The 12411-nt window shown below is 33.8% G+C and overlaps 1 protein-coding gene across 7 annotated transcripts in view; it reads right to left on the reverse strand.

The window, feature by feature from the left end:
- Positions 1-923: 923 nt before the first annotated feature.
- Positions 924-12411, reverse strand: part of tutl (immunoglobulin superfamily member turtle) — a 400439-nt gene continuing 388951 nt past the window's right edge. For 5 of the 7 annotated variants that reach the window (XM_019041621.2, XM_072298491.1, XM_072298493.1 and 2 more), the window contains one exon: positions 924-9876. In XM_019041621.2, the coding sequence (XP_018897166.1) occupies positions 8799-9876 (1078 nt within the window). In that variant the 3' untranslated portion in view covers positions 924-8798. Of the gene's footprint in view, positions 9877-11348; positions 11408-12411 lie in introns of all 7 variants that reach the window. The other 2 variants (XM_072298495.1, XM_072298494.1) reach the window with 2 other exon arrangements.

A 12411-nucleotide genomic window follows, 5' to 3' on the forward strand; every position in this document is an offset into this window, starting at 1 on the left:
GGCTTTACGAGCTTGAAAAAAAAATAATTATTTTTTTTGACCGTTTGGTGAAAGTTCACAAACGGCGCGTTTTTCGCGGACAGCGCAAAGCCGCAGACTCGCTTGTTGGACTAAAGATTCGCACTCAGCGGATCATTTGCAAGGTAGAGGACATTTTTCGCGATTATAGTTGAATCCTACGTAGTTGAATGCGCTGAATTAGTTGAATATGGTACCAAGGCTCTCCGAAGTCGAGAAACTGTCAAAAACACCCGTTTTGGACAGTTTTGAATATCTGAAAATATGCCGATGTGAGGACGGGTCGTCTCTTAGACCAGAAATTCAAAACGAGTGTTTCGAAAACGTCATCAAATATGTGTTTTCGTTGACTTCATGGACTAAGGGACTCGTGGAGCTTCTTAGAGTTTATATTGATCGAGAGAAGGAATCAATACAACTGAATTCCTTTTTTATGGCTTTTGATTCAGGTAACTGAATCTCAAATGAAACATACCTGAGCATACAGATATGGTATACCTATCAATGACTAAATGCAAAAAATGCCTATTCACCATATTATGTTTTATTTTCTCCGAGGAAAACAATCAAAATTATTCCCTAGAATTTTTTTTTTATCTGTGGTTTTTATGCTGAAACGAATGGCGAAAATTCACAGATAATTTCTTTAAAAACAGTTTGCTTGTTTTTCTTTACAAAAATAAGACGCGATAAGAAGGCGTAGAATGTCCCAATCTGAAATATGCACTATTCTACTTTAAGCATCGATTCGTTAGTGAATATATATTAAGTGTATAGTCTGGAAATTTTTGGTGCTATTAGGTATGTTAAACGGGTTCTTAAACATATCAGATTCTTCGATGGATAAAAAGTGATATTTGGTTTTGATTTCAGGAGAATTAAGAGTGCACAGACAAAAACAGAGCTCAAGTTAAGTAATAAACTTTATTCAAATGAAAATAACAATTTTTCAACTTAGTATTTTTAATTACTAACATAAAAATAAGAGAAGAAAACTGATTTTACATTCTTATTGAAAATACCATCATTTTAATATAAGTGCTAAGGTCAATCTGTAGTTGAAATAACGTTAGGTGATTAGGGCCTATATATTTTCGGGTTGGCATTTGACATCAAAATGCCACTTTCGTTGAATAGTTGACAATCAAATGATATCCATTAAAAAATGCCCAAAAATTGTAACAAAGAGCTGGATTCATATGAATACTGGTAGAATGGTATTAGCTATTTTTTGTTAATTACAGAGACTGTGTTTTAGTCCTTGACCAAAATTGGAGATAGAGAGACTGTGTGCTTAGGATAGTAAGTTAACTTTATTATTGAACAGTTTGTGTAAAATTTGACCAAATGTAAAAATCCTAAGTTGAAGAGAAAAGACATTTTTAAATTTTTAAACATGAGCACGAGAGCTACTAAAATTAAACAGAATAAAAAAAGTAACTATACAGTTTGAAACTTAAATAAATAAATGGATAAATTAAAAATAAATAAAAAGAGTTTAAGCTAACAAAATCAATATAAAATTTACACATCATTTAGAACAAGTCACTAAAATCTATTTGTTACATATATATTCAGTTTGTCGATTCTATTTCCAGTATAATTAACAATTATACTGCTACAACTATAGAAAATATTGAGCTAAACTCTTAAATTATTCATTTTTTGAACAATAAAGATTCTATACGAGACTCTAATAGAACTGAAAGAAGTGCTTGGAGAAAAATCATACTATCATGGAGGACAAATCTGATCTGCTTCATGCTTCTAGCAATAGTTTTAAAATAAATTTTGGTAAGTAAACTTAAACTGGAGAGCTAAATACAAGAGAGAGAATAGCAAATAGACAAAAGAGAATGTTAAAAAATTTAAGAAATAGCAAAAAGTAATGCAAAGTAATGAATAAAATTAATGGGAGAGATCAGAATTTTTTCTGTTACTATGTCGGCAGAGACTAATCCCATTTGCTTGACAATGTCTCCGTACGCAGACTCATGACTTTAAGCTTTTAAGAATTGACTGTTACGTTAAATTTCCTGAGCAAGCTGGCAATACAGCTAAATGAAACAGAGCAAAAAATTGAAACAGAAAATGGAATAAAATCAAAACTAAGGTTTCCGAAACAATGATGTACAAAACATGAGCACTCCATACAGTTCTACAGAGAAAATAATGATAAAGTTCCTTTTTTCAAATGTTTGGAGGAATATAAAAAAATTTGAAAACAAAGAAGAATAGATATCCACAACTCATGGACAAAAATGTGATGCTGAATAAAAAATAAGAATAGATATCGATGCTGATTTTTATGTGAGGCAACTGAAACCGACCAATTAAAGAAAAAAAGGTCGACTGAGATTCAAGTTTATGGTGCCACAGGAACAGATTCAATTACTTACACAAACTATGGATAGTCAGAAGATAATTTACAACAAAAATTCAATGTTGCTCTTCAGAATATTGAAAAACGAAAAGAACAAATTAAAGTGTTTAAAGCGTTTTATTTTTTTTCCCTCAATAAAATTCTTACAGTAGCTGGACATGCTGGGACATACTTTCAATATCGAGTATTGAATTTACACACTGAATTTTACAATCGCCAAGAGAACAAGGTAGTACTTATTGCAATAAAATTATGGGTCAATTAAAGATTTATTTATTCATTTTTTTTGTCTCGAACAAATTGGGAATCAAGTGCTGACATGAAAATCTAATGATCAATTAGAATAACAAATAGAATTTTTCTCCTTTTATAATTAGTACATAAATGGTTTTTATTGATACAATAAAAATCACATTAGAACTGAGGGATGGCCAAAATGTATTCACCAGTGGGGCTAAAGTTTCCAACATATAAATAGTAAGCGAATAAATTGTTCTACTCCTCTTATCGTTACTTAGAAAAGATTGCTCAAAATATTTTTTTGCACTTTTGCAGACCTGCTATTATAAAGTCGCTTTGTAGCTCATAATTTTGTGATTGTTAGCATGCTAAAATTAAGGTGGGATTAAAAATGTACCTTGAGCAATATTTAGAGGCATACCGATAATCTGAGTGTGAAAAAGGTCTATTTTTATTAAACCCAATTAAATAATTACCAATCAAAAATTTGTTATAGTTGTCAACTAACTGGCTGTTTTTCTGTTAAAAAACTGCATTTAAATAATTACACTTGGCTTTCTAAGATCTTTAAGAAAAATGATCAATATCGAACAGTATAATCAACTCTATTGATAATTAATCTCTCTACTTCATCTATCAATGAAGGATAATAATTTTGGGTTTCAGGGATACGCACACGTTTTTCCCTCTTGCTAAAAAATAATCTGATTTTATACTAACACCACAGTCAGTCACTCAAAAAATTCAAGCCATGAAAAACTGACATAAAAATGACTATGATCAAAATATCAGGAAATGCACCACTAAGACCTCTAGATGACACCTGCTTTTCTACCCAAAAAATTTTTCTGGAAAAACCCCTTGTGATGATGAGGACATTGATGCGTTTCTGAAAATGTCAATATATGCATTTAAAAATCACAGAAATTATGAGCTAATTCAGGTCTATAGAGCACTTTAAGTGGAAACTTGAGGTTTTTCATGATGTCAAGGGGTCTGTAATCACCGGCTGAATACAAGGAATTGCTGAGAACATATTAAAAAAATTAACAACAAAATAAAATGATTTCAATCTTGTTTGAAGTCAAACTTCAATAAATAATATTTTGGATAATAAAAACGTTGCATATATCACATATGTACATGAGTAAATTTTTTATAATTTTATGATACAATTTTCAAATTCGTATTTCATATCGTAGCTAGTGCATTAAGTCTACTTGGAGACTTATTTTATTTATAGAAAATGTTCACTATTAACATATGGTACAAAAAATGCTTCGCAGAAGGTCATTAATTGCCAAGTTTTTTCATGGGGTCAGGAAGCAGTCAAAATGTTGAGCCAGACATTTTTCTTGAAAAACTTATGAAAGGATTCTTAAACTTTACTCAGTTCTGAAGATATATCTTAAAAACACAGACTTTTTACGCAAAAATGAAGAAAAAATACACTAATTTGTTTGACCTTGAAGAGTGCAAAACTGAAGGAGCAGAGCTAAATTTAGAAGAGAGACAGATGATTTCTAACAGTTGTAAATATTCAAGAGATTTTAAATGTAATTACATATTATTTGCACCAGAAGAGAGTTCAAGGACTAAATATTTACATACATGATTATGCCAAGAAAATTTTATTTGCGTACCATAGGTTTTAAAGACAATGGGTCTCATGCTATTAGGTGCCCTTCCGTAGTGCATTGTTGCTATGTTGATGAAGATGAGAAGAAGATAAGAGATGTACTGTTTCCGCATGCTGCAACCATCTTTATTTCTGAATACAAACGGACTAATATATTCGGTAGTAACTAGGTAGGTAGGTACTGGTAAATGGCACGATATTTCTAGTGATTATGAATGTTAGGAGATACTTCAGAGCAAATACAAAAAATTTCTCAGTTAAGAACAATATTGCTTTTAAAAAAATTTGCGGAAAATAAATTTTTGAAATTCTTGTCGACATAGGACAAATATCTGCATTAAGGGAATTAAAATATACATCAGTGGCTGCAATGGGTGGAGAGAGTAGTCAAATGAGCTACCGCATAAAACCAGATGTTTATCGTTGATCATTCAAAAAGCAGCTCTCTGGGCGTACAGAGTATTTGTTCACAACATAAGACTTTAAGTAGGTATTCAACCTTAGCAGACTTGAATGATGATATTTTATTTAAAATTACAGCAGTTGGGATGGTAAGCACAATATTTTGATGGTTGTTACTGGATGTAGTTATGGTTTGATATATTTTCTCATTGGTTGGTTTCTGTTTTGTTGCTAGAGACCTATTCACAGGATTAAACCATTTCAGAGCTAGATTTGACAAGATTTGAAGTTTTAGGTTTGTATACAGAGAGAAAAAAAATAAGAGAGAAAAAAAAACCCATGGAATAAGCTTAAAACGAAGACAAATCAAGTGCAGTGAAATACAACAAACTTATACAGAACATAAACAGGCAATTACATACACGAACGTAAAATTAATGAACACAAAAAAATACATTGTCAAAACAAAAGAACTAATTTTATGGAGATAGGAGCTACAATTAACTTTCATCATGCATACTTTGATAATGTAATACTAAAACCAATTTTACCAGTCGACACACAAGTGGCGGGGATTGAAAATAAAATATGAGATAAGAGGGGCTAAATAAATAAAATTAGAGTAAGAGATCACATAATTGCCAAAGCTTGTTTCCTCAGAAAAAGCGTTCCTTATTTCCTACAAAAGTATGAGTCGAAATGTTCCATTTTTCAGGAATCGATGAAGAAAAGCAAGTCAAAATAACTTTGAATCTTGCACCATTAACCATTGCATGACACTGATCCCATTAGAATAATGTAAATCTATCACAACAAACAATCTGATTAATAATGCTGTGCTGAGGAAGAACGCTGTATGAACATTTGAGAGTTGCCAAACTTCCCTGAATTAAACATGTATTTTTGAGGAAAGAAATGTAAATATTTCCCGGAAATTTTCATGTGCTTTATATTACATTACAAACAAGATTGCCTGAAAGTTTGAAGGAAAATATTCACCATTTTTGCAGTAAAATCGTTTTTATTCAAGAAAATACAGCAGTGTCTGAAGGCTCATACGGCGTTCTTCCTTAGCTCGGCAAGATGGCTCTAACTACTTGATCGATGCCACACAGTGGAGCGGCCCATAAGAAGAAGACGGACATCATGTGGAAATCCAAGAGTTTATGTCTCTGTTGATACAAGACATGAAGGTTTAAAAGGGGCTCCATTGGTTTTCATGTAAAATTTTCATCATAAAGCACTCCTTCAAATTTATAGTGTCTCGAAAAAATCATCAAAACTTGCAGTTTTAGTCAAAAATTTCAAGTCCAACTTCTCCCGGTAGCTCATTCCTTTGAAAACCAGAGCATTTCAAGCTCATCATGATGAATTCTTCTTCATGGAAAAGATAGGAATGCACATTCTTTGGAAACGAGGTAGTTAAAAAAAGAAAGAAAAACAAAAACTTGCCTCTAAGAGGAGTTTGTTTGCACTTCAATTAAAAAGAAAGGATACTTTCTTATAGTGAAAATTAACCGAGATTAAGAATTATAGAAGTCACAGACTAGAGGAGGGTATCAAGCCTGCCATGTTTTCCTGGCCTCACAGGGGACAAATATCAAAAAATTTGATGCAATGATCCTTTAAAAATATTAGCTTAAGCATAGCAACAATATATTATATGATTTTAAACATTCTTTCGTTTTCTAGATAAAATTGATACAAAAGAGAAGTCACCGGTAAAGCTAGGTTAGTTTCCATTGGTAAAACAGAACAATTAAATTCTTACTTCCCTCAGAGTTTGATTTCTTGCTTCTATGTGAGATACCTACGTGATAAAATTATAAATATTTTCCTTTTTACTTGCTTTTCACTGATTAAACAAAAATAAATAAAAATAAAAAATCCATGGTAGGATAAAGGGCTTGACTAAAGTCACTTCAGGGTTTAAAGCATTTTTCATACTGGAGATGAAAGACTTGTATTCTACGCAAGTTCTGGCTGACCTTTGATTTCGCAGCTCAAAAGATTCCTACATTTACCGGTTTCACTTTTTAATCTCCATGAGAGATACATGCCTGCATTCTCTAAACAGGGGACTAATTTTCACCGATAAATCATTAAGTGATTCTTAATAATTGCTTACATGATTCGTTTTGATACAGTTTCAGCTCACTACTCCGGTCCAGCTTGGACTACTAAATCCTTCGCATTCACAACAGTTTTTACTTGAGTACACTGATCACAAAAATTCGTACAAAATGGCAGGAGGTAGGGATTTCAAAGGGTGGGATTAAAACAGTCATAAATTATTCTAACAAATAAAGTCTCATCATAAATGGTCAATTTGAAAATGACCACTAAAAGAGGTCCTCTTTGCACTGAAACACGTTCATAATTTTCTTGCTGGCTCCGGTAACACAAAACATGTCGTCCTCTCCTCCACCAAGGAACATATCTCGTAAGGACTATTTCAGTAATTCTATGAACATTTTATTTTTACATGGGAGAGCCTTCGGACAATTTAGTGTACAAATTTCAGAGTCTTCTATTACAGAGATAAAGAAAACTTACTGGAAATATCAGGTGAATTCATGTGACGGTTCTCTTATGAACCAATAAAATGTAAGTAAGAAACACTGAGATAGCGCAATCAGGTTACGTTCCTTCATATGAGAGCCAATAATGTAATGGGACTTTGCTCATTGAACTGCCTGGAGGAGCATGAATGCGTACATGTGTATATGAAAAATTTAAGGTTTCTGAAAATTTATCATCAATAGCCGACTGATTGAAAATATAGGAAACGACAACGAGAAAGTCCGGGAGCATTATTCTAAGTTTGATTCAGCAAAAATACACTGTTAACTTTGAAGGTTCAACCACTCAAAAGATGTAATCCTCATCTTTACTTGCCTCTTAGTAATGATCATTTTCTGGCAGTGAAGAAATCAATTACGAATCAGTGGAAAGTCTGGCTTTTAACATTATTACTAATTACATCCTTTACTTATTACCAGTATGACACAATGATAGACGAATTGAGATCAACTAAAAGTTTAAAATAAAAATTAAACTATCCTTGCATCGGCAACAGTTTAGCTTTCGAGCATTTTGATTAAAAAGTTCACAATTTTCACAATGACCTATGTGAACGATTAAGTGTGCATTTACATTTCAAAACATAATCTTTCTTACATTATGTACAGAAGTTTGAGAGTATTTACAGAGTAACAAATTGAGAAAGGTAAATATGTACCTTCCTGATCCAGAGTAACTAAAAAAAGTTTGAGGGGGCTAAACCACTGGTATGCAAAAAAAAAAAAAAAAAAAAAAAAAAGGTTTGGAACATCATTATTACCGCAAAACAGCTGGGAAAGTACTGCATCCTTGCTTGCGGAAACATAAATCCAGCAAATATTAAAATGACATTCCTGGCATAAATTGAAACTGGGTTCATTGAAACCACAGAAAAGAGACCAGTCTCACCTAATAATTAACTTTAAGGAGAGGTTCGGGTTGGAGAAAACCGTTTTACATTGACAACTTAACGCTTTAAAAAAGTATCAAAGCTTCAGTCAATTAACTGTGTGGAATTTATCGCACAGTAAATCTACTTACTTAATCAAGAAAGCGTTAGAACAGGCGAAACAAAACAGCTCAAAATCTTAAGGCTGATTGACAGTGGCAACCTGCTGATACAGAAAATACACAAAGCTAATATGGGTTCTTGGGGGAAATGGACAGTTACTCTCGGGCTCTGGAAAGATCAGTGAAAAAAATCAATTGATCCTTGATAAAAAATAAAGGCACCTCAACGAGTCACTTAAGAAAATCAACTTTCTAACAAGGTTGCAGCTTTAGACACTCTCCGAGAAAAATGTCATTTTCACTTTTTATGTGATTTTTCATGCTTCAAGTTTCAACTGGGGTACCTCAAAATATGCTCAAAGTAAGGATTAGAATGGTATGTTATGCAAGAAAATTAATGTATTCTCAAGAAGATTTTGATGCATAAAAGAGATCCATAAAATAACATTGTTTTACTTTGGTAACAATCTCAGTACAAAATTGTCAAACTAATCTGGTAGTTCCCTGAACAGTCTTATAGTTGAATGATCAACATTTCTGCTACTAGCATGCACTTTCTAACTCTTCCAGCTGCAACCTTTTAGCTTGTCGTTTCTTAAAAGCGTAGAATTCTTCCTTCATCGCCTGAACTCTTGCCTCTATATTCTCGTATCTTGAGCGTGTAAGCGGAGTTCGAGGACGCATTGTCATGGTAAGGTCAGTTGGGGTCGGGGAGGCAGGGAACACTGGGTCAAATTCATAGTGGTCATCAACACTTGGTGAAGGATGTACAATACTTGGTGTGATGTTGTAGTCAACCCACAACGTAGGCGGAGGAGCCGGAGGGGGTCTGTATGGTGGGACTTTCCACTCTGCAATATTGGAGCTGCCTGTCTGTTGGGATGTATTTTTTGAACCAAACCCACTTGAACTTGATCGGCTTTCAGGGGATGCTTCTGTTGTCAACGCTGCTAACTCAGGAGCTGACCTTGAGTGCCTAACGTGCCTGGGTAGCAACTTAGACCTGTGTTTGTAGCCGCTAATTTGCCTTGGACTGTAGGAGGTTGTACTCAAAGTTCGCTGATTTTCTTCATGAATAGTACGAAGAGAGGGCAACTCTTGACTGTACTGTTCGTGGACGCTGCGCAGAGTCCGTTCTGCTGAGCTGGGCTGCCGTACTGAACTGAGGTCACTGAAGTAGAGTGGTGACCAAAATGGGGACATGACAGTCGAGGCCGGTGAGCTGGCACGGAATGGAGTTCCAGTGACTTTCGGTGGTGGGTGATGGTACATTATGGGAATGGTGGGATTCGGAATTGGGGTCTGGAAAACAGCCAGACTTTCTCCTGAGCCATCGGTTCGCAGGCTCAAATCTGAAGGATAGGCAACTAGAGGCCTGCGTCTCCAGATAGCACGCTCTCTGAAGTCCCGGAAACTGGGACGGGACAAAAATCCTCCATCATCACTTGAACTGCTGATGCTGCTGGTTCTGGAGCTGGTTAGAACGAAGCGTCCATCTGCTGTGCGGGAAATTCTTCCGACACGCTTTTTTCCATCAAAGTTCCAGTCTTCATCTGGGTGTATACTAGAGTTAAACAGTCTTCTAATTACTTCTAAGCCTGGTACTCTGCTTTTCCTAAATCTGAAAAAAAATGTAAAAAAAAGCATAAACTGTCAATATAAATAAGGCAAAAGCAAGAAAAAAGACTATTTCTTTCAATACAGCAGATAGAGGTTAACGAACAGAAAGTTTCAAACCTACCAACCTTTTCTAGATATACTGCATTGTTAGTGGAGAGGATGTTTTCGAAAGGTATACAAATATGTCAATGCATAATTCTATGCATGATTTTGAGAGTAAAACGATAAGAGCTCGCTTGAATTTTTCAATTTGGGACTACCAAGGCTTATGGTAATTTATACAGGATGGAATCTTAAAAAAATAGTTAAAACAATCTGATTTTTTAGAAACGCCGAAAATTTGGACTGGTTGAAGAAAAACCATCTATTGTGAAGGGTATAATTTATTTCTGGAATATCAATGATTAAAGTTGAAACATGCCTACCTCCAATTGCGACATTATTAAACGGCACTTGTGTTTTATTTCATTTTGAAGAGAACTGACTGACATTTTTCCTTCAAATTTTTTGTGAATTTTCTCTACTTATTCAAAAATAATTTCAGGTAAATTTCCACAAAGATACTTGTATTTTGATTCTTTTCTTTCGGTAAAGTAAGACGCGATCAAACATTTTGAGATGTTGCAATGGAGATTCATATTTCTCAACTATAGCCATTGATACGCTGCTCATTTAAAATTTCATTGAAATTCCTACAATCTCCATGCATGAGATATTCAAAGTAACAAAGTACTGATCTTTTTGATAGTCTTGCAATTAAGAAAACTTTTAAAACTTTACAAACTAAGTTGACAAAAGAGCAAAAACAATTTGGAAACAATCTCTTTCAAAAGAGGTAATTTTTTAGAGAAATTAACAACTAGAAGAAGCAAATACTGTTTGAAACTAAGCACACTAAATAGATCTTAAGGACTTTAAACTACAGAAAAATATTTGAAAAAGGTGAGGACTGAAGAGAAAATCATATGATAAAAAAAAATCAATTGATATACGATTGACTTTGCCAAAACTTCAATTGAGGTAGAATAAAACCTTAAAGGCAAATCATGGAGCCAGTTCACTATTTGCAAGGGCATAAAACAATTATTGAATCTAGAAACAATATAAACGGTTTTTGAGAGTAAAAAGTTTTCTTTGCACTTAATTAAGATTTTAACTACAAGGTTCGATAAAGTGTCTTCACACAATGTTTCACTTGTGCCTTAAAGAAGACAAAAAAAAGTGTCCTATCACCAGAAAAGTTTGAACTTACTTTCTTACATTGTTTCTCACACTCCAATTTAACCTTTGTAAAGAGTAAAATAAAAAATGCATATTTAGGTAGCCAAGTGAAGGGCAAATTAATGAAAATAAACAGAAATACCTACGGCAAAATTTGAAGTTAAGAGCTCGAATACATGCATTAGAGGAATCTACAAAAACAAAAAAACAGCATGCGAAGGAACATTTATAACTGCAGGTTAGTGGGAGTACCAATGCAATATAGAGAGAAGTGCGCCAATCAACAGCTTCCAAACTCTTCACCTGAGATCCTTGGGGAAAGAGACCAGCAAAAAAGAGAGAGAAAATTTCACGTTAGCCAAGAGAGGATTAGTTTACACCGATGATTAATGCCTACCACACTCTACAATGCTCTTCTCACACTATTTAGCAAAGCTAATTGAATATTCCAATGAATACTCGAAAAATGTATTTGAAATCAAAATGCAGGGTCTGCACCACCCAGGGGAAATTCAAAGCTAGTAACCAGTAACCACAAGAATCAAAATCACAATTTCAAATTTTAACTTTTTCCAACGAGATGTCAATAATGAAAAGAGTGCACATTATGAAGTTAATTATGCACTAGGCAAAATTTTGGGAGTATCCCCGATGGAAAGTTTTAAATTTACTAGAAACGTCTCCTCCAACAAGTTTTGCTGCATGTTTACTTTATTTTACTTTTGAGTTCACAGTCAACCTCTAGAAGTTGAACATTAAAAGTCTGGATAGAAATTAGTTTCACAAGGACAAATAATACGCCCAAAACACGTGAAAATAATGATTTTTTTATCAATAACGGACCAAGTGCCATGAGGTTGATTTCCAGTTACTCACTCTTTTATTTCTGGCAACTGCCATGGCATATAACTTTAATGCTGTCTTCCAGACGTTATGAGCACTCAATTTTCAATTTTTATGCACTTAGCCCGTTCTTGATGATAGGTCTCCAAATATTGATGCTTGATTGGGAAAACATTTTGAGAATAATATATAGGCAAGCAATTTAGATTGTACAGAAACATAAATTGTTATTCTTCTCGTTTGTGAAAAGGTTGTGAGAAAATCATTCCTACATTTATTCTTAGGCTCAGCATCCTAGAGCCTCACAATAGTGGCAAAACAATGACTTTGTCCTTGCAATGAATAAAGAGAGAGAGCATTGAAGAGAAAAATACCAAATAGCATAGACACTAAAGTTGGACATAAGTTAGGTAAGAGTGGACTTTAATTCCTTCGTGGTTGGAGAGGTCAAACAGAGGAATAATTTTAATAA

The sequence above is a fragment of the Bemisia tabaci genome, chromosome 3 (genome assembly GCF_918797505.1).
Source record: "Bemisia tabaci chromosome 3, PGI_BMITA_v3".
NCBI classification, from domain to species: Eukaryota; Metazoa; Arthropoda; class Insecta; order Hemiptera; family Aleyrodidae; genus Bemisia; species Bemisia tabaci.